Source organism: Anas platyrhynchos, chromosome 7 (assembly GCF_047663525.1).
Source record: "Anas platyrhynchos isolate ZD024472 breed Pekin duck chromosome 7, IASCAAS_PekinDuck_T2T, whole genome shotgun sequence".
In the NCBI taxonomy this organism is placed as follows: Eukaryota; Metazoa; Chordata; class Aves; order Anseriformes; family Anatidae; genus Anas; species Anas platyrhynchos.
In genome coordinates, this window is record NC_092593.1 from 8452596 (window position 1) to 8480532 (window position 27937).

Sequence of the window (27937 nt, forward strand, 5' to 3'; positions counted from 1 at the left end):
AATATATGGAAAATTATACCAGGGCTGTAACAGAAATCATTTTACAAGGCTTTAGACAAGTGTGGGGGCTTATAATAACACCGTGGGATGCAACTGTTAATTCAGAGGGAAAAGGACTTACATCTTAGTCACAATCTTGCCTCTTAAAACACTTAGCTGCATTGTGCTAAGTAATAGGCATCGTTACTCTAAAATGACTATCGATACAATACTCAGGGAAAGGTTTTCATTTACGAGATTAATTTCCCTTCCAGATTTACATACTTAGACGTGAAAAAACTCAGAAAGACCAGGAGGGCCGGGGCTGGATCCTGCCCTCAGCAGCAGCAGCAGCAGCGTGATGCCCGAGGATCGCCAGGGAGGCACGCAGGATGCTCACATCGGAATAACCGAGATGAGGTCTGGTCCTCAAGCGCATGCATGCCAGACGGAAAAGCCTTGCTGTCCCCTCCTTAAATTTCAAGGAGAGATAACAAAGAGTCCCGAAGCCCTTTTAGGGCTTTTTTTTTTTTTTTTTTTCTTTTTCTGCCGCTTTCGGAACAAACGCGTGTCACCATTTGCATACGATGCCTCCGGGCCATCAGCTTCAACGAGCCTGGGATCAGGCTGGGCGGCTCGCTTCTCGACCTGCAGGTTTTGTCTTTTTTAAGACAAACCACAGCACCTGCAGCTGCGGGGAGCCCCCTCGAAGTGCTCCGAGGCAAGGGGACTCGCCAGAGCCTTTCCCCGGGACATCTCGGCAGGGGCTGCGCTCCCACCCCGGGAACGGTGCTCAGCCTACCCCTAAGAACTGGGGCAAGGTCCCCATTTATTCCCCATTTATTCCCCATTTATTCCCCGCAGGGCAGAGCCCTGGAGGCACTTAGCGAGGCGAAAAGCTCCCGCCGCGTTAGCACCGTTTAGCCAGAAAAAAAAAAAAAAAAAAAAAAAAAAAATCAAAGGCAATTAATTACAATTCCTGGGCTGGGATAAAACCAAACCGAAAAAGCAAACACCGCTTGATTGGGACGCAAACACGCGCAGGGAAACCTACAAAACACCGTGCCGTAACCCAGCCCAAACTCTGCGAAAGGCATTTCTTCACCGTGCCCCCCCCCACCATCGGCAGCTGGGGAGCCGAGGCGGCCGGAACGGGCGTGCGGGGACACCGGGGAGCTCTGCTGCGGGATGCTCGGCCCCTCGGCTCGGCACGGCTGAGGCTGGACGGGAGGAGGCAGAGGAAGCCGAGGGGAGGATGGCAACGAGGGTAAGAGGATGGCAAAGCCGCTGCCTGCGCTGCCCCGACGGGACGGGACGGGACGGACAGGAGGGGACGGGATGGGACGGGACGGGACAGGAGGGGACGGGATGGGATGGAATTGGATGGGATGGGATGGGACGGGACAGGAGGGGATGTGGGGGGTCCCCCACACCGTTGCCAGCCGTCGGGGGTCGGCGAAGCCCCGCCGCCGCTCCCCGCCCCTCCGCCCGCCCAGCTACGGGGGGGCCGCGCCGCCGCCGGTGCCCGGGGCATCTCTCCGCACACGGGCCGGCCCCGGCTGGCGAAGCGGCTCCCCGCGAGCGGCTCAGCCCCGTTCCCGAGCCCTCCCCCGAGCCCCCGGCCCCGCAGGTGGGTCCGGCCGCCCCGCCTCGCCCCGCTCCCCCCACGTCGGGGCGGCGCCGAGGGGCGGGCGAAGGGGGCAGCACCGGGCGGCCGCTCCGTGCCTCTCCGTGCCGCTCCGTGCCGCCCCCCCAGCTCCGTGCCAGCCCCGCCGGGAGCCCGGGGGGCTCGGCGGCATGGAGGGGCGAGCGGGCTGAGGGGGGCCCCGACGGGGAGGCGGCGGCGGCGGCGGGGGGGGGGCTCACCGCCTTTCTTTTTTTTTTTTTGCCGTCCCCCCCGCAGGGAGCGGCCGGCCCCCGCGCCACCATTACCTCTCCCGGCAAGGAGGACCTGCTGTCTCTCGCCGCCCGGCTCTGGCAGCGGAGGAGGCGGCTGCTGGCCGCCGCCGGGCTCGCCCTGGCCATGGCAGTCGCCCTGCTGGTCGCCGTGCCCCTGCTGCTGCTGCAGGCGCCCGCCGAGAGCGGCGCCCACTACGAGATGATGGGCACCTGCCGCATGATCTGCGACCCCTACAGCGCCGCCCGGCCCCCCGGCCCCGGCAGCACGGCCGCCGTGGAGGCTCTGCAGGACCCGGGGGCCAACCCCCCGCCGCCGCCCTTCGTCCACCAGGGCCCCAAAGGGGAGCCGGGCCGGCCGGGCAAGCCGGGCCCGCGGGGTCCCCCCGGGGAACAGGGACCCCCCGGTCCCCGGGGGCCTCCGGGGGAGCGGGGCGAGGCGGGGAAGCCGGGGCTGCCCGGGCTGCCGCTGCCCGGGGCGGGGGGCGGCGGGGGCAGCGGCGGCGGGGCGGCGGCGGGGGGCGGCGAGGCGGCGGGGGGGCTGAGCGCCGCCTTCAGCGGGCCCCGCATCGCCTTCTACGTGGGGCTCAAGAGCCCCCACGAAGGCTACGAGGTGCTCAAGTTCGACGACGTGGTCACCAACCTGGGCAACCACTACGAGCCGGCCAGCGGCAAGTTCACCTGCCAGGTGCGCGGCATCTATTTCTTCACCTACCACATCCTCATGCGCGGCGGCGACGGCACCAGCATGTGGGCCGACCTCTGCAAGAACGGGCAGGTGGGTGCCGAGACCCCCCCCTTCACCCCCCGAGACCCCTCCGCCAGCCCCGAGGTGCCCCGGCCCCGCCGCATCCCCGGCATCCGTGCGGGGATGGAGCCCCCGAGGGCGCCCCGACGGCAGCGGCTCCGCTCGGAGCCCCGGCGAAACCCCGTTCCCTTTGGGGCCTGGGGAAGGGGAGAGGGGTGCGTGGGGGCGTGCGGGGGCCCGAGGGGGCTGATGCGGCCGTGGCTGTGTTGGCAGGTGCGGGCCAGTGCCATCGCCCAGGACGCCGACCAGAACTACGACTACGCCAGCAACAGCGTGGTGCTGCACCTGGACTCCGGCGACGAGGTGTACGTCAAGCTGGACGGAGGCAAAGCGCACGGAGGCAACAACAATAAGTACAGCACTTTCTCTGGCTTTCTTTTATACCCCGATTAAAACAGAGCGAGCGACACGACCCTGCTGACCCCGCCAGTGATGCGTGTGGGGCTGGCTGGTGTCTCCGTACCCCGTCGTGCCGCGGTTCCCGCTGGTGTCCGCTGTCTCCACAGGTCACTTTGGCTTTGTTACCACTTCGTACGTTTTTTTTTTTCCTCTTTTTTTTTCTTTTCCCGTGGAAACGAAATGCGAGTGAAACAAAGCGATCCCCTGCTCTGAGCCCCCCTGTCCCTTTGTCAGCCTCGGTGTTTTGTGTGTCACACCAGGAGCTCGGCGGCTCGAAACTCCCGAGTGGTCCCCGTGGTGCGCACGGGGGCTCAGAGTTCAGCCTGTGCCACACACGGAATTTGAACCGGTCGTTTTCTTTTTGGTCGATGAGTATTAATCACGATGCTGAATTTTCGGATTGATTATTCATGAAGTGGTTTTGATTATTCATGGGGTGGCCATAACTGGTTTTTCCTCTGCTGCTTCGTTTGTATGGGGTCAAGTGTAAACTTTTCTTTTCTGTGCAACGCGATGCTCGTGTGAATGACGATGTCACTAACGGCAAATCTGTTCCTGTCTGCAAAAAGAATTCAGTCCTTGACCACAATCACCGAAACACCACATTAAATTATGTTTTTAGACAATGGCTTCTTGCTGTGTGTCTCTTCCAGTGCTGCAAAGGAGCGCTGTGCTGGTGGCATGGGGGGTGGGAGGCATAGGGGTGCTGCTTCAGTCCTTTAGGTTTGCACCAAAGCTAAAAGTTAGGATGGGGCACCTTGTCTAGGTCTTGATTATAGTTCAAAGGGTCTGGGAGGAGATAGAGAAGGCAAAAACCTTCACCTTTATGCAGTTTTATAAAAAGAAGGCGCGTAGTCATCCAGGGGTGAAACTGGGTGTGCAGAGTGCTTCTGCTAAACATTCACTGGGTCAGAACCTGACCCAGAGTTACTGAAGTTCAAGAAAAATCATTTAATCGGCAGTTACAGAGCAGCAGTGTGCTGTGCCTGACAAATGCAAGAAGGAGGTGGGAGAGAGCCCCCACAGCGCAGCACGCATGGGGCTGAGACCCCAGCTGGCCCTGGAGATGGGGGTGAGAGGAAGCTCACTGAAGACCAACAGCCTTGAATGTGGTCATTTGGATGTGGTAAATCCCAGGTGCCGTGTGTCCTTCTAAAAGTGCAGGGTGTGTACCAGTGCATGCGGCTCTGAGCCTGCTGGTGGAGGGGGAGCATCTTCCTCAGACAACAGGTAAACCCCACAGCTTGGGCACAGAGGGTGTGCTCTGTTCCAGCTAAGGGAGCTAAACCGAGCTACAAAAGCTGGTCCCCTTGTTAGCTCTTCCTTCCATTGTGCTGTTTCCATGTGCCATTTTCCCCTCATGAAGCTCTCACCTCCCCGGAGGCTCACTGCCCTTCACAGCCCTCCTGTGGCTGCCCAGACAAGTGGGGCAGGAACTGGGCTGCAGCATCTCTGCCCTGGCTGGGGCTTGCCCATCTCTCTGGCCTGGCAGAAGCACAGGGGTTCACAGCTGGGATGAACTTGTTCCAGCCCCAGGTCTGGGCACCAGGTTCTTGCAGCCTCCTGTGCCTCCTGCCTGCTCCTCAGAGGGCATTGTCCTCGGTGGTGCACCAGGAGGGCCCCAGGCTGCCCCGCCGGAGGAGGAAGAAAGCAATTCCTCCCTAAATCCCATCCTCAAACCTCCCAAAGCCGAGGGGAGCAGAGTTCATAACCAGGTACATGTGTTAGACACTTATCAATCTCTAATGTCTTGTCGATTTGTACCATTTAGAATATGATTAAAACCGGTGTCTGAGACCCAAATGAAGCATAATTGCTATGGATCCCCAATTCCCCGTGGATCTGTAATCCTTTTTGACTATTCCTCCTCCCTCCTCCTTCCCCCCCCCCCCCCCATCTTCTGACGAAATGGAGCTTAGACACAAAGCCCTCGGTTTAAATTTCAAAAAATTAAAATTGACATGCAGCAGCATTAGCGGGCGCCAGGAGGAATTCTAAGGAGGTGCCTGGGCTCCGCTTTATCCTTTGCATTAAGAAGCAATTTGTACTTCTAACAAAGACCCAACTGTTCCCCCTTGGCAAAAGGGCAATGAAGATGCCTTGCAAGGGAATTGCTGTTCACAATACTTAAACAAATTTGAATCTTAGATTTTTAAATCTGTATTCCCTGGTGGAGCCTGCTCCTTGCAATTCAAATGCGGGGCTGGCGGTGTGTGCCTGCCAAGGTGTCAGTAGCTAAGCGGATGATGGATTGATGAGGCAATGGGAAGACACAGGCTGGCGGTGGCGGTTTGCCCCGACAGTGATCTATGTATCTGCACATTATCAATGTCACGAGGAGGCTTGAACCACCCTCGCTAGATGTCTCATTTTCCACTTATCTCTTATGTACTAATTATCAGGCTGGATTATTCCCTGGGATAGAAGCACAAAAATGCTCATTGCCACTCCACTGACAGTTTACACAATCGATAGGGCCAACGTCTCCCCGGCTGCTCACGGGCTTTTTTCTTTCCTCTCCTTCTAGCAGGGACCCTTGAGATGGCCTCTGTGGGGTGTGATGGCTCTCACCTGGGCTGGTGGACAGGATCCTCCAGCCCAGGCACCATGGTAGCATCTCTGAGTGCGGGTTGGTTTGTGGTTTTATTTATATATTTCGTAATTTTCCTGAAGAAACAGGGGGAAAGCAACTGGGAGATGGGAAGTTTCTGTGCTGGGTGGTGTGCTTGTCCAGGGAACCACAGGGATCGTGGTGCCCATGGGTGGCTGTGGGAAGAAGCAGGGTGGCTGCTGCTGAGACCTTCTCAGCTTCAGCTGCAGAGGGGACCTCCACATCCCTCTAGATGTTTTATGCATCTCATGGCACAAAGAGAAGGGGATACTTGCAGTGGGGACACCGTGATCCCTAGTTTGGCCCAGAGGAGGATTTATTTGTGCTCAGGGGATGGCTGCGACTTTGTGAACTGGTTTCCCATGGCATCTCAGACAAGCTCTGGAGGGCTAGCCCCTCAGAAGTGCTCCTAGAATGACTGTTTTACCCAATGAGTAAAGTAAATGCTCTTAAGAAATGAGGGATGATAGGGGTGTGAATAGGGAAACCTCCCTGAAAGGAGTGGAAGGGCAGAGCTTCAGACAAAGGTTGCTTCTCTTTTGTATCCAGTTGTATGCTCAAGATAAACTAATGATAAAAAAGCCAGTTGAGATTAAAAAAGGAAAGGTGTCCATGCTCTCAAAGCAACTTCGATATTGCAGCAACAAATCCTGGATCTTTGTATCACTGATGGCAATCCTCTGGGCTCCCTGTACCATGCCTGAGCTGTGGAAGGGGTCCCTGGGAAGAGGGAGCAGGAGGCATCCGAGGGCATGAAAGACTGGGGAAGGGGATGGGGATGCTGCTGAGAGCTTGGGACTGTCCCCTGGAGGAGAATGTTCAGGTCCCTTTGCTCTCCTGTGAGCTGGAGGGCTCGAGGCTGGCCACTTGGCTTCTGCTGTAGCCTTCATCACCTTGGGGGGCTCCTACACGTCCCAGGAAGATGGGTGAGGAAATCCTGCTTTGGCTTGGGTGAAACCCTGCAGCTGGGTTTTCACCAGCTGGCGTGTGGAAAGAGTTTCCTGAGATAGGCAGAACCAGCTGATGCTGAAAGAGTTTTCTGTGCTGCTCGTTTCCAGTTGGGGTGCAGCAAGAGCAATCGGGTGCCTCATTTCCTGTGTGAAATCTGGTGGCTCTGCATTTTCCAGCATCTGGGCTTGCAGATTTTCTCCTCAATACTCATCCTCTTGCAAAGCAGGGCAGGGGAGCCCCTGGTCTGGCTCCTCTTTTCCTCTTTTTGCTATAAAAAGAGTAAAATGCTGCTTTTTGTGCCTCGTGGCTTTACACACACACATTGAGCCACGCTTTGGTCAAGGGCTTTCTGCTGTTGAAACCTACTCTGGATATTTCTCAGTGATTTAATGATTGCTTGTATCCCCGCTTGTCTCCTTCAGGGGCTTGTAGTCCCTGGAAAAGTTTAATCTGTGAACGCACAAAGTAGGAAGGGTGGCTTGGTGAATGTTTGTGCAGGCTTTTTCTGCCTATCCCATAGACTGATTACATTGTGGAGGACAGAGGCAAATGGCATATAAGTCTATTTATTATGCTTATGTTAAATACCTTTTTTTGTTTTTGTTTTTGTTTTGTTTTGTTTTGTTTTTGGTAACACAGGCCAATTTTTTCCCTTACTCTGATTGGATTGAACTTTGGGGGAAAGTCCCAGCCAAGATTCTGTGCCTTAGCATCGTCTCTGGGATAAAGGAGCCTGTCAGAGTAAAATAAAGACTAACAGCATCTTCACTGACTTTGAGGCTTCAAAGAGCTTGGTCCTTTTTACTGTGAACGGACACATCGTGCAGAGATGGGGAAGATTAATGACAGACGAGGGAGGTGAGCTGCTACAGTGTGGACACCCTGGCACTTAGGGGCGAGAGCCTTCTTTCAGGTGGTTTGATAGCAGAACTTCAGGAGGTTCAGCTTGGTGATGAGCTTTGGCTAACCTGCAAAGAGGGGTCCATTTCTTTAGACCAGATCCATGCCAGTTCAGAGCTTTATTCCTTGGTCACCTCTCAGGTTTTCCCTGCAGGCCACCATGCTCCCTTGCTCATTTCTGAGGGCCACGGTACGGATTGAAGCAGGGTCCTGAGCTCCATCCTGTTCCCCTAGGTCAGGCCGTTTGCTACTGGCCCTAATTCCTTTCCTCTCACCAGCAGAGGGCAATGCAGGTTCCCTGGAAATACCCAGTGGCATGGCAGCGTTACCTCCTGGCCGTGCAAGGTGATGAGGCTGTGGTACAATTTGATAACCCATCCTGGAACATGCATTGTAATGCCCCTTTTTTTTTTTTTTTTTTTTTTTTTTTTTTATTATCCCCCATGTTCCGGGCTGAAGCCCTGACAGTTGCTTATTTTGGGTCATATCCCCAGAGTGCTGAGCCCCTGGGGTGTCCTCCTCCACGGGACCTCACCTTGAGGATTTTGCAGAGCGCAGGTCTGGAATGGAGGGGCTGTGGGTTATGGCCATGCTTGCTTGGAGAGAAAGCCATGCAAGCCCATCTTCTTTGGGTTCTTCCAAATATAAGACAGCCTGAATTAACCATCACCCTGCGTGCCTCATCTCTGTATTCTAATAAATGGGAGTAGATTTTCTTCACAGGGGATTGATGGCATCTCTCTCTCTGTTGTTTTTGCTCCCATTTTCTTTTTTATTTTATTTTATTATTTATTTTTTTTGGCATGAGCTAGGGTAGAAACAGAAAAGGCCTGTATGATTCCTGTGATCTGCTGCCCCGTTAATGCGGGATTATTTCCTCCAGTGTGCCATGAGCACGGTGACACCGAGAGCACGGCTTGCCTGCGGCTTTGGCTGCGTTCCTCCCAGGGAGGGGCTGGCCACATCATCCCGGCTCTTCGTTTTGCTTGCAGCTGCCAGATCATGTCTAGAAAAGCAAACAAAAAATATCCAACCCCGGTCTTGAATGCAGCTGAAATGTTTCCTTGGTGGCATTTCTCTTTGTCAACAAATTGCTTGTTGCTTAAGTGCTGTGATGTGATCGCCATCCCAAAGAGGAGAGACCCGCCTCTGAGAACGGGGGGAACATGCCCAGGAGAATAACTTGTTTGAAGAGGTGAGCTCCCCCCTGAACAGGCTTTATGAACAGCAAATCTTTGTCCAATCTGAGTTTGAAGACGCAATTTCGACGGTATGATAATGCAGAAAATGTTTTAAGTCCTCGGGGAGGAAGCTGCCTTTCGGGTGGTGTCTGGCTCTTCCCTCGTTATCATAATGCTGCTTCCGAAACTGCTGCAGCATGGCAATGCACGAGGTGGTGGGGATCACATCCAGGTGGGCTTCTCTCTGTTTTGTTTGGGGATACGGTTGAATTCCTGAAGTTTGCCTCTCCTTCTCCTGGCACCTCATTTTTCATGTATCCATCATTCCTGGGAGCTGAGACCCCGAGGGCCAAACTCTGCTTCCAGGTACACTGGTCTGATCCTTCTCAAACTGAGTTTTTCTCTGTTTTTATCAGTGTCTGTCCTTAAGTATATAACATATAGCTACCCTTGGACTGCCAGTGTGACAATAGGGTTCCTGTTATACAGTATTTGGGGCCATATTCTCATGAATCTCAGCCTTTTTTTTTTTTTTTTTTTTTTTTTGTGTGTGTGTGCATGTGTATTTGCAATTAATATGCAAAATCCCATTGATTCCAGCAACTCCATACCTCACAATGCACAGTGTTAATACATATAGACAGTGTGCACTGCAAAGTCTCCAAAAGACACTGCTGTGGTCCCAGTTAAACTGTTAGGTGAGTCCTTGTGCTGGGTCTGGTTCTGCCACCTGCCTCTGCTGCCGGTGTGGGACAGGGAGACCATGCAGAAGTGTGCCTGTTGAGCACACGCTGCATCTAAGTGGGTATTTACACACTGTATTGCTTTAAGAATGATGGTGGCAGAAAGGAAAGGTATTCCAGCTGATCCTGGTAAAAGCAGGTCCTTACAATTGGACTGGTTAGCGTGCCCCAGCTCTGCTCTAGCAGTAGGGCTCAAGGAAAGGCTGGTAGGCTGGATTTTCCCCATGGGGTTGCTCTGGTTGACATCAGAGCTAGAGGGCAGGCTCTCAGTGGCTTAATGGGGCAGGGTCAAGGTTTAGACTGAGATTTTGTGGTGGTAGCGTGTTGGTTTTTTGGTTACTCAGTTCTCGTGAAGTTATTTGATTTGGTCTTGGCATAATCGATAGCCTTCTGTACTGATATGTGCACTCCTTGAAGGCGGTGGAGTAGAGCATGGGATGGATCTGCTTTTACTCCAGAACAGGACAAATCAAACACGTAGCCGTTGATTTAATTTGTGGTTGGTGTTTTCTGGGAACTGCAATTCAAATTTCCTCTTCCTTTCCCACCACCATCCTTCCAAAAAAAGAGACAGGGAGAGGGAGTAAAGGTGAGGCACCTGTAGGTTGGTGTGATCCCACACATGCAGGGATGGGGAAGTCTGTGTCATGGCTTTAGACACGAGCAGACTGACTGGAATCTGAGCAATATACAAGATGCTCTCTCTGAAATCAGGGATGCTATCTCTCACTTCAACCACAACTAAGCAGCAGAATTCTTGATGGCTTGTCCAAGCTGATTTTCCTTTGAGTTAGTGCACTGCCTACCCACCCACAACTAACCACAAGGTCTCTTTTTACTTCTTCATTTCTGTTAGCAGCCTAATAGGGCAGCCAAGTTTTACTTTCTTAGAAGGTTCTTAAAAGGAGAGCAGTTGGCTCATGGAAGCAAGGTGCCTGAGCATGAATTTATGCTAGCCTGTAGCCACCAGAAACCTTTGTATCCCAGCTGACTTTAAATTGAAAAATGCAGCTTGCTTCTCATACCAGATTTCTCAGACTTTTTCCAAGCAATAAAAAAGCAAACTTGTCACATAAGTGAGGATTTGTTGCAATAACTAAATTTCGGGGTATCTGTGTCTATCGCTTGATTAGCTCCTGGAAATCTCTGAGTAAAATGCTAAAGCCTGAGTTGCTTAAGAAGGTCAAACAAGGTGGATATAGCATCCTCCCTCCGGCCCTGGCCTGAAAAAAAAACAAAACCCTGTGCTGTCAAATGGGAGTATGAACAACGGCAGAGCTGAGTTTTTACAAATTTGCCTTAGTTATCATGGACTGTTGTTATCTTGACTCAGCCTGGAGTGGGGGCACTATGGCTCGTGGTTCATTTGGGCTCAGGCTGAGCTCTGTCTGGGCTCACCCTGCTGAGGACCTGGGGCAGGTTCTCAGTTTGTCCATCCTGGACATGTCCATTTAGCAGACACACCATGCCACCAGCTATGGAAGTTGCATTGCTGGGAGAATCAGTGTTGGTTGGGTCAGAGCAGGTGTTAGTAACTTCTCCCTCCTTCTGCATGGTGGGACACAGCCATCTCAGTGCTTTCCTAGCTTTCTCCTGCTCCCCCTTCCCAACCCATGCAGAAAAGGGGGTCTGGGTACCAGGGAACACCTTGCAGTGTGTCCAGGGGTCCCCACTGTGCCCTGCGCTGCAGTGCATGCATTTGAGCCTGCCTTTGAGGTGATAGAGCTCCTGGAGTCTGGCCTGGCTGAAACAGAGAAGTGAAAGCAGCTCCAGCCCCAAATAACCACACTGGGGGTTGCATTTTTTGGTGCAGCCTCAGACATCCAGGAAGAGCCATAGGGTGTGACCTTCATGGGACAGCATTATTGCAGCCCGAGGGCAGGGACGAGGGCATGGACAAAGTCCTGGCAGAGCCCCCGTCGACAGCTAAAGGGGTGTGTATGATCTTGTGGTTAAAATAATTTTAATTCTGGCCAACACAAGCATGTTCCTCATTTCGTGGAGCAAGGAGGGAGAGGAAAGACAGAGATTTGATGCTGTGTTTTTAGCCCTGTGAATCTCATGTTCTGGTGTAGGGTGGAGAAACATCTGCTAATAGCAGTCCTTGGGGTAAAGCTTTTTAAAAAAAATATTCCCAACAGGTTTTGCCCAGGTAAACTAAAACAGAAAAACACCCACCCCTACATTCAGTGCTTGTACTTCATGTTGGTTAGCTCAGGTGTAATTTCATCCTTGAGCTCACCCCAAAATTAGAGGGACAACAAATGCATCAAGAGTGAGGCAAAGCAGCATGATCTGGAGGGATGAGAGCAGCGGGTCTGTGACCTGCAAGAAATCGTAGCTGAAATCAGGTAATGCTCCGTGTGGAGGGAGTGCTGAAGAGCAGGGCTGGGGATGGGGAAAGGGGTGCACCAAGCAGTGCCTGTGATGTGCACACATCCCAGGCTTGTGCAGGGCTTCGTGCTGGCAGCGACTGCATTTTGTGATTTCACCCCAGCTGCTGCTTGAGAGGAAATCTGTGCACTGCCCTGGCCTCAGCCAGCAGCCTGGGGAGGGATGCACGGTCAGTAGGAGAACAAATACTGCTATATCATCTCCTACCTCTCACACTGCCTGCACCTGAACGTTAATTTTTTGCTGGGCTGCTAAGTGCAAAGTGGCTCCTCAACACCAGAGAGACTGGTAAAGATTGTACGTGTAAATGGTGCTAAATAATGGGTTTTGTTGGAGAGTCTGGGGAGGCACAGGGCGCTGTAAATACCCCTGTGCACGTCTCCCTGTGATCCTGGTGGTGCAGAGCAGAGCCTGCTCGGTGCTGGACATGGTTTAGAATAAGATTCAGAAGCAGCAGCAGCGTGTGCCGGAGCTAAGCCCTAATTAAACACCTCCAGGTAGTCCAAATGAGACGTGCACATTTGGAAGCTGTTTTTTAGTGGTTCGTGTCATCATCTGACTGCCGGGGAAAACAAACAGATGTGGCAAGTACTAAAAAAAGATGCAGGGGGAGAAGGGAGTGGCTTCATCAGTTACTCCTGGTGGGGAGGGGGACAGCAAAGCCTCGCCTGGTTGGGTGCTGTGGGATTAACATGGGTTGTGCCTGGCATAACATGGCTGGAGTTCTGCGATGGGTCACACTAATCACACCTCTCTTCATGGTACATTTTGCTCTGGGATTCAACCTCAAGCCAAAAACAAGGAGAGGAAGTTGAATTGAATCTGACCTTCTGGGGCCTCCCCAAACCCAGCGTTTCAGCACTATTTGGGGCAACAGCCTCAGGCAGAGTCATATTATTTATTTTTACACCCTTGAAGCCTCAGATTGTAGGAAAGAGAATTTTTCCCCATCCGATCCTCTTCAGAGCCACATCATGAGCTGAGGGGCAGAGGGACGGAGAACGGTGTCCAGCTGGCAGCCAGCCGCCTGGCACGGCCGCGGTGCCCTTGGTGCCGGGGAGCATCGTCCTTGCCCCTGGAGACAAGCAGGAAAAAAGCCACCGCTGCTGGCCCTGGGTCGGAGATGCCGGCTGGAGTTAGGACTGGCTTGATGGCTCCTGACGGCAGCGGGAGGGAAGCCCGGGGGTGATTTAACTCTGCCCTGGCCATCTCCACGGTGGCTTCAGTCTGTAGATGTGCTGCGAGTTAAGGGACTTTTGTGGTGTTGGCTAAACACTTGGAAAAAAAAAAGAGCAAACCAGAATGGATATTTCAGTGGTGGTGTAGATTCATTTTCCAGCTTTCTCTGAAAAATGTTGAGGGGTGTGTTGAGCTTAATGTCTGTCCAGAGAGGGAAAAAAGCAAGAGAATTGCTCTGCTGATCATTTCCAAAGGCATGATATGCAAACAATATCAATATTTATTAAGCAGCTTTGTTTATTCCAGGATTGTAACAAAGAAAGAGACTTAGGCTGTGGTGTTTGTCCTCTTTGCAATGCCTTATTCCTCATTTCTGATTGTGGGTCTTTCTCAATGCATATTTTATTTCCCTTTTGTGAAGACAATGGCAACCAGAAAGGATTAAAAAAGGAAAGTGGCACTTACTCGAAGGCTGGCCCGGTGGTTTTATTATTTCTGCTTTTTGGAGCCCCCCTCTGCGATGGAGACAGAAGCATCACCACCCGGGCTGACAGCAGCAGCTTTCCTGCCAGGTTCTGCCCTTCCACCCTCCCTTCCTTCCCCTTAGCTGTGAATAGAGAGGGAAGTTTGGTGTTACGGCGAGACCAGCAAATCCACCACATCTCCACGTGTTTGCCCAGTTCAGCTTGGTTCTGATCTCAAGTGACGTCAGGATGAAGAACAAAAACCAACCCAAGCCTCCCCTACAGTTCTGCTGTGCTGGTGCTGCTTGCGGTGTCACACCCTGACTGCCCCCAGGAAAGAGGGGCTCCTGGGCCTCTCCTGACATCCAGAGGCAACAGTTTAGGTATTTTTACATTATTAATGATAAAATTGTGGCTAAGCACTCCACACAGGGGCTCACTGCCACCACTTGTTGTGTCCTCAAGTGAGTGGGACTCTCGCTGCGCAGCACAGCTCTGCTATTTGGCCACCTGAAGCAGTGGGCTGCCACCAGCTGCTGCCTTAATTCACGTCCCCAAAGCTGGTCACGACACGAGCAGGACCATCCCGGTGACACTTCCCGAACAATCAGCACCGGCAGCAAGCTGGAGGCTGTGGCACCGAGGACCTGCGCCATGCGCTTCTCTGGTATAAATAGGCTGGCTGCGGGGTCTTTTGCCCGAAATGCTGATGGGAGGGAGTTTTTTTATGTTAATTCAACATGTCAGCTTCTCTAAGAGCCGTATTTCCACGCAGGGACCCCGGTGCTCTCTGCTCTGCCTCCATCAGCAGCACCACGCTGATTAAACTGAGCAAGGGCTGCTCGTAGCTGTTAGCGGACACGAGGATTCGGAGCCATGCTGAAGGGTGAGCTGCTCCCTTCTGCTGCCCAGGTTGTGGTCTGGGCTGATATTTTTGGACACTTGCTTGCCTGTGCTTTATGCTCAGGGGCAGCTTTTCCCCCTGACCGAATGAGACCCCAATGAAAAGATTGCTTCACCTGTGAAAGCCAGAAGGGAAAAACAGTAAGGGAATGGAGGTGGCCTCCCAGTGAAGAGCACAGCATAGCAAACTGCACCTGGTTTTCACACGTGCACAGCTTTCCATCAGCTACATCTCAACGCAATGGCAACCACCTCCTTTCTTACCTACAGGAGAGAGGGGGCACCCGGACATCTCCTGGCTTTGTGGGTCTGACCCAGTGACCTGCTGCTGGTCTTTTCTGCAGGCTGACACTTGGCCAGTGCAGATCCCATTCCCACACCACCCCGGGCAGAAATCAGTGGAGGAGATGCAAAGCCCTTGGGGTGGTTTGAGAATTTTAGGACAGAGCTGAGGACTGATCCTGCATTCTAGCAGGGCATTTACCCTTGGGGATGCAGCAGCAGAGCCAAACACAGAAAATGCTGCTTGCAGCTCCAGTGGTTTGCTGGGGCCTTGGCAGAGGCACGGTCCTTGCTGCATGAGGATTCAGCACCCAGCCAAAGTGAGTAAGCCTAACAGTTCTTCAGAAAGTCCCGCTAGTGGACAGCTTTCTTCTCCTTCCCCTTCTGTGTGTTGGCCAGCTGCAGGCAAGTGGAAGGAGAGATGAGAAAGTGAGCAAACCAAGGGGAACACCACCATGCCCGAGGCTGGCCAGTACTTCAAAGAGTGTGTCAAGAAAAGTATTTGTAAAGTGTCCCTCCTGAAGACATTGGCAGTGACTCATGGTAATTAGCTAATGAGCAGCATGTTGGAGGAAGGCAGACTTACCTCTCAGCCCTTAGGAAGAGAAGGCCCAGCTGCAGCACCAACATGAGTCAGGGTTCGTCCTGCACCAGGGAAGCACACGAAGTTCTTCCAGGAGATCCCCCACACCAAAACCAACCGGCAGCAAATGCTCATGGAAAGACAGCCCTCATCTGTTTGCAAGGCCCCTGGTGGTGTGAGAAACTAAGTTATCCTGAGTCATTCTGGTGGGAGAAAATGTGCACGAGTGTGGCAATGGGCTGGGGTGTGTCTGAGCTCAGCCCTTCCCACCAGAGGGGTCTCCTGGCTTGTGCTGTCCAAGCATCTTCTCCAGCTCATCTTTTCAACTTTCATTAGAAATGTGCATGTGCTTCCCCTTCCCCCCCCCAATACGTTACATTTTCAGATCAATTTTAAAAGTAATCTCTTTAATATTGAATTATTCCTGATCTGTATTGTCACTTCTAGCTGATTAGTTTAAGGACTATGCTTGGTTTGTTTAATAACCTCTTGACACTAAACAAACAATCTCGAAAAGGGAACAATTTGCAAAACAGAAAGAAAACAAATAGCCTACAAGGGCACCCTCTTCAAAATAGAAAGACTGATTACATTAAAATGGCAAAATAATTCCAGACATTAAAAGAAAGTATATAGATATTGGCTTATCTATATTCAAGGAAGATTTAAAAACACCGCAAAGTTAAAGTTTTCATTAGCAATACAGTGATATCTCTCGATTAGAATTCCTGAAGCATATTAAATGGTATTTAGTTTCTAACTCGATGCATCATTTTCTGTTAAATAATTGATCATGGTGCAGAGATTGTGTTTGTGTAATTTAAGGAAGCGATTAGACCAAAGAACATTTGGTAGGAAAGTTGCATCAATAACTCCAGCCTTGTTCCAGCTGTGGAGGTGCTCTCGCAGCCAGGCTGGCCACCGACCTGGAGCGACGCAACCTGTTGTGGGTCACAAGGAGATCATCTTGAGCCCAGCGAGTGGAGCCTGATGTCTTCAGAGACTCAGACTGGCCAGGAATGAGGTGCACGTGGGAGGACAGAGAGCTCCTTGCCCCAGAATCACACCATTTAATGAACACCGCAGAAGGGAAGGGGCTGAAGCTCTGGAGATGCTGAAGAAAGACCCAGTGAGGAGCCCACAGGAGTCCTGGTAGTGCAGGATGAGGTTAGTTTTAAAGGGGACAAAACCATCAAGGGGTTCATCTGCCTCTTGTTCACCTGTGACCAGTGCCTGAACATCAGCGTTGTTATTTCTTTAAATGGCATTTTTCACCCTCTACCCAGCTGGTGCCTGCAGTATGGGAATACAGTGATGTTACACCCCTCTGATACCACAGTGCAAATGACCCTGTCTTCAGATGCGTGTACCTAACCATGATTTTAAAAGGTAAATGCTTGTTCTCAGTCTATCAGCTGTGTTTGGACGAGGAAGGCTTTAACCCTCCTTCATGGCTCTGTCGTAGCTGGAGCAGCGCCATCGCAGCTGCGTGGAAGGCGCTGATGGAGTTCCCACTTGGCTGGGGTCAAAGCCAACATTATTGCCTTTCGAGTGCTCGGGTCTCTTTGGAAATGCCAGTCCTAGGTGAGCAAACTTTCCTCTGGGTTGCACAAACGCCAACCAGATCCACAGGGCTTCACTCCGTTTTACGAGGTGTCTGGCAGGTTGAATGGCACAACACAACGCCCATAACGTGTAACCACCGAGACTTTGGGTAGCACTTTCCTCCTCCCCGCTGCCCCCTCCTCCCCCCCCTCAAGTTTTTAATTTTGATTTGCTTATATTCTTTAATGAGATGCAATTACAGTTTCAATGTAATAGGTAGGAGGCTTTATATTTGTACTGCTTTGTAGTAAAGACATAATTACTGTGTTTATGAATTAAATCCCTTTATGTATCATAAATACTTATTAAAACAGCCACTGGCAATTTCACCTCAACGTGTTTCTTCATGAAGTAGGATTTATTGCCTATATAAAAGTGCCAGTCTTTCCTGAATCTCCCTGCCCTGCAATTGCTGGGCTTGCAGGATTCCCGTGGCTGTTCAGGGTGGTTCAGAAGGTGAGACATTTTATAACACACTCAAACAGCTGTGTGTGCACGGACATCTCATGTGCCCCGGAGACACCTTCGTGATGACAGTTTATGATACCTCTAATCTGCCTATTGATCAGTACAGAGATGTCATCTTCATCTGAGATCTGAGCCAAGTTTGGGACTGATTTTGCTCCCCAAAGTAGCCTCCACTGTACTGCTTCTGCTGTGCGCTGAGATGGGACAGGGACTGATGCTCTGCTGGGAAGGCCCACAGGAGCCTTTAAACTCTCCAAGTCTCTGCGTGAAGGTGGGTTTCATGCAACTGGAGAAGGTTTCCCTTCCAATACTTTTTTTTTTTTTGAGAAGCAAGTGCTCTTCTGCTGTCCCTTCTCCTAATCTCAGATGAGCTGAGTGTCTTCCCCATCTTCAGGAGGTGGCACCGCATGGTACAGAGCTCTGTGAAGGACTTGAACTTGTCAAGTTGTTTGACACTTCAGAGGCTGCTGCCAGAAGCAAGATTTGATCCATGGACTATTGAAACAGCAGGGAAGTCTGCTTTAACTTCTGTAGACAAAGGATTATAGTCCCGAGGAGTTTAAAAGGAAGGTTGGCAAGGCAAAATCCTGCCAGGTGTTGCCAAAAAACTTTGTGCCAGACTAATCTGACTTCTCTCTCACCTTGGCTAAGCTATCAGATGCCTTCAGTGTGAGGGCAGTAAATCTCCTCCCTGGAAAAGTACTCTTATGAAAGTACTTTACAGGAAGTCCTGGGTGAAACTAGAAAGGTGGGTTCTCAACAGGTGAACCAAGTAAGGCTGACAGAGAATTAGTTTATAGATAGGCAACAGCAGGCGGTGTTGAAAAAGGTATCTGGCTGGATGGACCTTAACAAAGGCTTTTCTCAAAGGTTTGTCAAGAGGCAGATTTTTTAAAATGTTATTTCCTTAAAGTCCCATAAGGCAAGACTGTATGTATCACATTAGCCACTGAAGCACATTTAGGAGATCTGGTCACGAAAAGTAGAATCACATTTAAAATTTATTTTTAAAATTATTATTATTTTATTTGAAGAACCAGCAGAAACAGAACAAAATGTAATGAGAAGCCTTGCATTTGGGCACTTGATACAGTCCTGGGAATGTGTGGTGCTTGCAGGGGGCTTGGAGATGGGCACCCACCCCATTTACTCCAGGTATCAAACAGGCAACTGCAAGCTTCAGATGGGATGGACTTACCCCAAATACAGGAAAGTGAAACAACCAGCACAGTAGGTGTGTTAAAGTCCTTGCCCGGAGGACTGTATATTTGGGTCACACATCCTCAGGAAAGATGAATTAATCCTGGAGCAGCCACAGAGGAAGACTGATGGCAACAGGAGGCACGGAGAGCTTGTCTATGGAGGAGGCTGGGAGCGTGTGGCGAGCAGAGGCAGGAGAGCTTGCCTTTGAATGCTTTGACAAAGACGTGGGGTGGAGGAAAAACTGAGTTAGAGGGCAGTGCTGGGTAGGAAAAAAGATGAATGTGACTTTATATGGCTATAACTGTGAGGAATGGAGGGGGTCAGAAATTTCTACCTACGCAAGAGCTTCTGGAACGGCTCCCAGGAGGATGTGTGGAAGGGAACAAACCCCTCCTGACTTACAGATGGGGTGTGTAACTCAGGGACATTAATGGCAGGGGACAGCAGTCGTGGGGTGTCCCTTTCGGTCACCCATCTATTCTCAGTGAGTCCCTTCATGCCTGTCTGTCTCTGTCCTTCACAAGACAACACATGCCATTTAGGAGAGCCATGAAGGTCCTGGAGCGCCTGCCTGCCCTAATTTATCCCATGACTGTTATTCCTTTTTCATCGATAAAGAGTAATGCTACAATGAGGCTCGGTAGGTGGATCATTAATTAGGAGAGTTTTCACCTTTCAATTAAAAAAAGCAAACCAAATGCAGTCCCAGGAGAAGGGGAGGTGATCGCCCTGCGCGGGGAGGGCGGCTGGGGGCTGTCATCCAGCACGGTGAGGTGCTGTCTCTGGAGCTGATTGATCGGCCCAGGAAGCTCGTTTCGCCTGGTATCATCTATCTTCAGCACTAATCAGGAGCGGTGAATAAAAAAGAAGAGAGGAGAGCACGTTAGCAGGAGAGGGCTGGTGGCTGATAAACAGATAATTAGACAAAGCGAGGTGGTGACGGCGATAAATGCGTTTTGGTGAGGAGTGACCTCTGGGCAAGGGAAGCACAGCGGGGTTTCAACCTCACCCCCACACCAGGACAAGGGGCCTGAAGGTAGGTTTTCCACGTGCTGCTGGGAGCCTCACAGCAGGTACCCAGAGGCTCTGGACTCCTCTTCAGCGAGCTCAGGCCTGCAGGTATGGGTAGGGGGCTGTTTATTAAGCACTTGGCCTCCAGATCTGCTGGGAGCTTTGACTCTGTGTCCTCCAGGACCAGTCTGAACCAGAGGATGTGGTGAGCACCAAGTAGGTACCGGGCACATTTTGGGTGAGAGCAGTAGGGACAGACCCCAAACCCAGGACCTGGCAGGAGTTGGGCTCGGTCCCTGCGAGCCTCCTCCAGGCTGATTTTTTGGGGTGGCCATGGGCTTGGGCGGTGGGGCTGAGGGGCACGGCTGTTCCCCAGCAGAGCTGGCTGCTCCCCTTCTCTCTCCACAGGGTGGCAATGCCTGCCTTCAGCTGCACAGCCCATTCCACCACTGCCGCAGCCTGCAGTGCTCCGTGGGGACGTGGGACAACCTGCCTGACCCCCGGGACACCGTCACACGCTCAGCCGGCGGCAAGTTGCTGGGAGGTGTTTAAGCAGACCTTTTGAATGCGTGCATGGCCCTAATTTCGGATTCCCTCCTGCAGAAGCTGCCAAGGGATGCATGAGCTACAAGAAAAGCAGCTGCTGAATAGCCCAGCCAGCCAAACACCGAACTTGCAATGCAAAAGAAAGCACTGCAAAAGCAGGTGCTACAGAGAGGAGCAGCTCTGGGGGAGAATTGAAATGAATTGCATGGAGCAGCTGAGACTGCTTGTTTATTGAAACCGCGTGTGCACACATGTCTGAGAGGGTGCTGGGCCCAAGCACGAGCTCACGCCACTTCCACAGCTGAAGGTGAAGCTGTAACATGGCCAAAAGCAGCCTGAGCTGCAAAAAGGTGCCTGAGCAGCACAGCACCGCTCTGCTGTGCCGAACCATTGGAGCAGGTGCAGGTGGAAGGAGGGCTGGGGTTGAAGCTGGGGAAAGGGTCCCCAAGGGTGTCCTTTTGTGCCTCTGAGCACTCAGGATACACTGGGCCAGAGAGCAGAGGTAGGCTGTAATTTAAAGGCAAGCAGGGAGCTGAGCAGGCTGTGTGATTGTTCCCAGGACTGAAGTCAAAAGCTGACCCTGCCTCCACCTCTGCAAGGGCAGGAGAGCCCAGATACATGTCCTCTAACCAAGTCATGTGTCAGAATTTCTTAATGACGCTTTTCTCTCTGATTTGTGTTTAATTTGCCCCCTTTCCTTCTGAAGATTACTCCCTTTTTACATCCCTCAGAATAAAGAGCGTTTAGTTAGCGGGGAAGAAAAGATTGCCATTGAAGAACTAAGAAAAGCACTGGATTAATTCTCTGCCTGCAGCCAAACTGAGTGTTCATCTCCTAATAGGCCATTTCAAAGCAGTTAGATTTACTCTTTTAGACTAACCATACTGTCTGAACAATATTTTATGCCTGTGCTAAAATATAATAGGCTAGAGAGACAACTCAGATGTCAAGAGTAGATAGTGCTGTCAAAGTAATTTGTCTTGGGTAATAGATAGACTGACATGACTTTGAAATATTCTGAGAAAGAAATCATTCCACATTTGAATGGTTTGTTTCCTTCCCTTTAAAAAGCCAAGACTGTATTATTTAAATCGTGTCTATAGCAAAGTCTTTATTTTCTGTGAAAAACCCATGGATATTGCCAGTGGTGAGGACATGGCACAATGGCAAGGTTTGACAGGGGAACCAGGTGTCACCGGCACAGTGCTCCCAGAGCATCCTCTGACCACTGGTTGTAACACCTCGGTGCTGCCACCAACAACCTGGGGGGTTCAGGGGCAGGTTAAAAACGTCCCGGTTAAACCCGGTGCTCTGGGAAGTGACAACAGCATGACCAGATTCAGGAGAGATGCTTTCAGCTGGGGTGCTTCAAAGCTTTGATGCTGGCAGAAGGAGCCAGCCTGCCCACAGGATACCCGAGGGGGGGGTCTCTGACTGCATCTTTTTGCCCCTTCTGCTGTTGCCATTGCAAAAGTGTTATTGTTATGAATTATAGCTTTTAGAGCTTTTATTGGCTGCCTCTTGTAGGTAGTCAGCAAGTAGATGTACGCTTGGGGGATATGGAAAGTCATTTTATGAATGATCTGTTATCCCGTCTTGTCATTTGTCTAATTGTTCTGGTAGAAAGGCTTAATGTAGCTCTTTGTTAATCAACTATGTACAAGGACTTGGAAAAACTGAGAAAAGTCTTGAGAAAATTCACGGCCTTGTGTTAAAAAGAAATTTGGTGGGGTCTTATTCTTCAGAATACTGAGTAGGTGAGGTTTTTCTTGTTTTCTTAGTCCCTCCGCACCACTGTGCTGGATAAAAGGGTGGATGAGGAAGGAGCCAAGCACCCAGAGGAGGACCACCTCCACCATGTCCCTGCTGGAAAACCTCCTTAAAGGCACACAAAGACCTATGGGTCAAAGGAAAATAAGCAAATAGCATGTTTAAATGCTTCCTTCATCAGGGAAAGGGCCATCTCCTTTGGAAATGAACACATGCGAACTCAGCGTAGAATTGTTTTTTATAGAAATATAAAATATTTTGCATCTGCAAAGTTTTCCAGCTCTAACATCTGTTTTCTATTCCCCTTTACATGGGTATAAATGACAACCAAAAAAAAAAAAGTAGGTCCATAGGAATAAGTTGCTGCTTCTGGAGCTTCTCAGGAACTTTGCATAGAAAGGTGAACAATCAACCTTGGCATCCTTGTTTTATGGATGCGTGCAGTGAAGGGTGGAGGGAGACTCGTCCTAGACAGCACACTAGGAATAGGGTGTAGGTGCCACACTATGGGCTCTCACGTGTTAGTGGCAGATATGACACTTGCAGGTAAAATGTCCCTTTTCTATTGCTACTCTCCTGCCACTTGCAGCCATTCCTATTCAAGGCATGTTATTATCAAATCTTGCGGGCAGCCCCGAGAGAATTTCAGCTGATAACTAAAAGAAACTCCTTTATGTTCATAATGATAAAACAACGCATCGAGTCATTTGAGTTGATTTTACCCAAGACATTTTCCTGAGTTATTGCTCCCTTGCAGCTGTCATGGGCTTGAAGCTTTCAAAAGCCCATTTTGTTTCTGTGCGTAGCTCTTTCACTGTCAAAGATTGGGGCCGTACCCCTGGGTTTGCCTTTGCTGTTCAAAGAGGACCGAGTGACGCAGCCCCTCAAAGTTAAGCAAAACATCCTCACGGTTAATGAACTTGTCTAATTTTATGCAGAAAATGCTGCCATCTTCCCTTTCAAGACTGACACCGAATTCCAGGTTGATAGCAATGGGGATATTTACAAAAGCATCTCAGACTTGGATGAAAATCCCTTTGACTTTCAGCCAGACCTTTGTGCTCCTGTATACTTTGGGGGGAGATCTGCAGTTGTCAGAGACTTTTAGGCAGCAACACAAACCCACCTGGCTTCTCTTAAGGGCTGTGGCTAGCCAGTGAAAATCCATGCCTTTTATTCAGCTAAGCAAATCCCATTTGCTGTAATTGCAGGGTACCCATGTAAGAAAATGATATGGCTCTACTTTAAGGGTCTCCGGAGTTGCTTTATGATCATCCTATGGTATTTGATACATGTGGTTGGGTGTTTTTTTATATCTTAGACAGTGAGTGTCAAAATAAGGAAAAAAAAACAACCCATACATGAAAAGACAAATACCCTAAAAAGATTAAATTCTTATGCAGATGAATGGGTAGAAATGCTCCTGTCTACTCTGAGATCAAGTTGCCCAAAATTATACAGTATAGATTAATGTATAATGCATAGATGTAGAATATATGTATAGAATTGAAAGTATAGTATAGATGTAGAATCATAATGGTGCACAGGATATAGCAGAGTGATTTTAAACCAAGGACATACAGCCTTTGCTGAGATCCAGTCAGGTTTCTTAATCTGATTTATGATGCAAAATTTAGGTCAGGTGGATTGATTCCTAATAGAGATATAATGAATCAAAATTCCTAGAACGGCTTTATTTTGCACAGAGGTGTCAACAAGCTGTACTTCTCTATTTGTGCACCTGGCATGTAATGATTCTCTTGCAAAAATCATAATCCATCAAGTCCTCCATTCAAGAATATCAATCAGTGCCAGGAACAAGACTATTTTAGCCAGGAGTTCTCAGTCATTTTGTTTTCCCCTTCATGAACACATAAGGCGCTGTGACATTTAAATTGTGCTTTGACATGTAATCATTAAATGTTTGAAAACGTCTCATTCAGTTTTTGTTGCCTCATCCATTTGCTTACATGGGCTCCTTGTTTCACCATTGTCTCTGCAGTTTTTGTTTGTTTGTTTGTTTGCATGTTTGCTTTTAAAGTGTATGATACCCCTATTGTTGCTTTTAGTAGCTGGAGGCAAAAAAAAAAAAAAAAAAAAAGAGAGAGGGGGACTAAGTGAACATTTTTATTTATTTTTTTAAAGTTGGTCATTAAGTTATCTGGAAAAACAAAAATACAACCAACTGAACAACCAACCAAACAAAAAATAACCAAAAAGGTGAAGAGCTCTGCAGAGCATGTTGAACCAGTGCCTGGAAATGGCATTAACACACACAGTGCTCCTGACTGTGCTGGTGTTAAAGAAGCCAGGAATGGTGTGGCAGAGATTGTTAACTTTGCTTGTTTCAGCCCAAATTCAGCTCAGTGCTGTGGTCACTAACACCCTGCTTCATCTTCCACTGGCTGCTACCTCCAGCCTAACTCTCTTGAAGCATCCTTTGGCATTGTGCATATCTGAGAGGGCTGGAGGTATCTTTATACCTCTTCCCCCTGTTGGAGGAAATATTGGAGACCTTGGGATCAGGGAAAGCCCTGTCAATCCAGCTCCCATTTCCCAGCATGGAAGTGGCCACAGCTGGACGGCTTTTCCCCATGCACCTCTCTCCCCTTTAGAGAGGTTGAAAATTGAGGTGGCTGCTGTATTATTCGATGTGCCAGATGCAGTCAGCTCTCGGTGACTTGTGGAATGGTTGTGTCTTAATTGCCAGCCCCTGCAATGTGCGCAAACCAAACTGCTCAGCCTTGCAGTCCAGAGCCGTCCCCTTCCAGCCTGGGGAGAGGCTGCGTGCCCCCAGCCTTCTGCAGATCTCCTGCTTTCCCTCTCTTGTGATTCTGGTGTGTAACTGAGGAAATTATTCCTCATTTCTTCCCAGTGCAGATTGCTGCAGCTGCTTGCCGTCGGTGGGGCTGTGCCAGATTGCACCAGCAGTGAGCCTGGCTCGGAGCCAGCACTTGGCATGGACTTGCTGAAAGCTGTGTACAAGCAAGGCTTGTCACTATGTATGTTATTGCCCTTTTGTTTAGGATATAAATATGTCCCATACATGCTAGCAAGCCTCTCGCTTGCTATTTCAATGGAGAATCCTGTTAAACAGCTGTCATGCTGTCTTCTGTCAAATCACTTACAGATGCATGTGTCCTTCCAAATAATAAACAGGTATGAAATTGTCTTTATGCAGTGTGCCAGCCCTTGTCACCAGGAATGGAAACCAGGGAAGCTCAGAAAAAAAATCACCCTGAAAGCCACTGCTCTGACAGAGAGCGCAGAGACGTACAAGCAGAAAGTTTCTGAGCACTAAGTAATGAACAAACTCCAACGGGTGTTGAAAAGCTCCTGGTTTGTCCATAAGGTTGCCTTCCACTTCTTTGGGTGAGAGCAAGCCACCAGGCCTAATGCTGAGGGACCCGCAAGCACGTACATTTCCAAGGGAACCCAAATATATTGCAGCTGTGAGCAGTGTTAACTAGAATCTATAATTTGGCTGTTTGCCTCCCACAATATGAAGGTGGTTTGATAAAAAACCCGATGTGGCACATGCCAAAAGCCACTCAGACACTGAGCCCTAATGCAGACTTGCTCTTGTGCTAAACCCTACCCAAAGAAGAGGCAGTCTTTGAGGTGGGTGGGGAAGTAAGCCTAATATTCTCTCATTCCTGGCCCTTTCTGTCCCTATACTCAACTCCTACCTCGAACAGCAAGTGCTTGATGGCACACCTCTTCTTTTCTGTGAGGCACTTCTTAGCCGGCAGCTGAAATAGGAGCTGCTCTGGGCCTTCATGTGAATTTAGTGTCAAATACTGAAAATCCCCCTTGCACCAATGGAGCTAATGAGGCTGATTTGCAAAGAGGAGGATGTGGCCCATACATTTTATTCACATTTTCTTAGGCCATGTCTCTGATAATCACAAAGCTGACATTATCAAATAAATTGCCTGTTAGTTATTAGTATCTTGTTTCATACAATAACAATCAAATGTGCTCTCATCTGACAGCAGTGTGTGGAGGTTTGGGAAGTTTTGGGGATCTGTCAGTGCCAATTGTTAGTGACAGTGTGGTGAGGACCCTTTCAGGACAAGGTTGTTCAGCCTTTTATACTGAGTGCTGATGCAGTTCTCCAGCCCAAGTGTGGAGAGAGCATCTTACAGCTCAGAGACTCTGCGGCTGATTAATTGCCTGTCCCCTCCCCATTTCATAGATGTGCTGTCAAACTCATTAAACTCATGAAAATCTGCTTGCCAGTGACGAGGAAACCGTACAGTGAGCTCCCAGGCCCACCAGTGATGCACCGATCAGCGCGGTGCTCCTGGGCACCGCATGCTAATCAAAGCTCTGGGCCAGGCTTGTAGGCAGAGGTGCTGAAAACACAAGTGCAGCTGTAAATCAGAGAGCAATTTGTTCCGGGGAACATTTCTACAGGAAGATACCTGTTTAAAAAGGTTATATTCACATCATCGGGGACTGAGACATCGCAGGGAAGGACAAGAGGTGTTTTACTCTGAGCTCTAGTGAATAATGTTTTAAGGTCATAGTTACAACCCATTGCATATACATGTAGTGGGGTAGGCATGAGGAACTGGCCTTGCAGATCCAGTAGGCATTGATTTATTGGTGTGCTTGACCACACCAAAGGGTGTAGGACCATGACCACAAGCTCTGGTGCATGAGGAGAAGTTACTGCTCCGGCTACCAGCCTTGCTGGAGGTGCACGGATGTGTCCTGAGGCATGCACAGCTGGGGTGCTGGGATGCCTCTCCTCCACACCGGCTGATGTGCTCACAAAAGCCAAGCCCTGGTGCCTGGGCACACTCTGTATTTTGCCGACTGCTTCAGACACACCTTTGGCAAAAGCAGGCGTCTGTTGCTGGCAACATCCCGCTCTGCTGCAGCTCCCTGTTAATTTTATTCCCATGAGATCACTTTATCAGGAGTTATTACAGCCAAGGCATCAAGCTTGCTTTTACGGGGCAAGGCAAACCCGGTCTAATAGATGTGGGTTGGAGATGTTTGCATGATGTATTCCTTTTGACACGCCACGCTAACCTAGTGCAGGAGGCCGGAGAGCGTGTTGACAAAATGGCGCCGTCCTCACTGAGGAAGGCAGCGAGCTCTGAAAGCCCACAAAGGGACCTGAGAAGTACGAGGTGATACTTGCTGACAGGTCGCTCACCTGCAGACAAAAATAGCTGTCCTGGTGGGGGCGGACGTGGGAGTCAGCAGCTGGAGAAAGAAGGCAGCAAAAATAACCCCCGAATCCTTCAGACTGAGTCGCTGCCACCCCTCCCTTGGGTGTTTTGCGTGACAGGCTTGGCTGACTGCCTCCTTGCAGGGTGTAAAGGGACGTGCTGGGTACACACAGTCCCATGCTTTGCTGGTGTGTCTCTGAAGGCGACACGATTGCTGCAACCATCATAGTGTGCCCGAGCTCATTAGACTAAGTTTAAGATTTAATTAGTCCATAAGCCTCAAGCTCAGACTCTTCTGTGACTTACCCCGGAGGATCCTCCCCTTCCTCCAGCACATTGCAGTGAGCAGGCTGAGGTCCAAGCAGGTCGGGTGAGCTCCAAAAAGCCTTGTCAAGGGCTGAGCACCCAGTGACTGCCCCAGCCCTGGCCCCTGGACCCCCTGGCCCCCACAGCAGCATAGATAGGCCTGTTCCTCCCATCCCTCTGCTCCCCGAGGACCATCGACGCAGGGTTGGTGGTGCACAGGCTGTGAGCATCTCCTCCAGGGAATCCTTGCTCTCTTTCCAGCTTTATGTTGGAGTTCCACATGGCATTGTGGGCCCCTTCTCTGCATATATTCAGGTTTTCTCATCTGCAAACTTCAACCCTGTCTGTGCTGGTGGCTCACAGACTGACTTTACTCTCCCACATCACAGTCCCAGCTTGTCTTTTTGACAGATCGCAGCGGATGTCTGGTCACCACCCCAAGCCTTTTGCATCCAGGCTATGCCTCCATCCTACGTGCTATTTCTGTCCAGCAGCCCCAAGCTGCCAGCTCCCCATCACCCTCCAGAGCTACATCTTTCCTCCGGGCTCCCCTGCACCCACCTCTCCTG

At 50.3% G+C, this 27937-nt stretch overlaps 1 protein-coding gene across 1 annotated transcript; it reads left to right on the plus strand.

Annotated features, from left to right (window-relative positions):
• Positions 1 to 1514: 1514 nt before the first annotated feature.
• On the plus strand, positions 1515 to 3708 carry C1QL2 (complement C1q like 2). The gene is made up of 3 exons (XM_027462177.3): positions 1515 to 1609; positions 1883 to 2653; positions 2897 to 3708. Exons 2-3 carry the CDS (start codon positions 2003 to 2005, stop codon positions 3074 to 3076), a joined length of 831 nt encoding a protein of 276 aa, XP_027317978.1. The 5' UTR covers positions 1515 to 1609; positions 1883 to 2002; the 3' UTR covers positions 3077 to 3708.
• Positions 3709 to 27937: the final 24229 nt, after the last annotated feature.

Coding starts and splice junctions, on each gene's coding strand:
- C1QL2 (XM_027462177.3), top strand. CDS start 2,003: ATGGCAGTCGCCCTGCTGGTCGCCGTGCCCCTGCTGCTGCTGCAGGCG. Junction 2,654..2,896: donor ACCTCTGCAAGAACGGGCAG/GTGGGTGCCGAG, acceptor CTGTGTTGGCAG/GTGCGGGCCAGTGCCATCGC.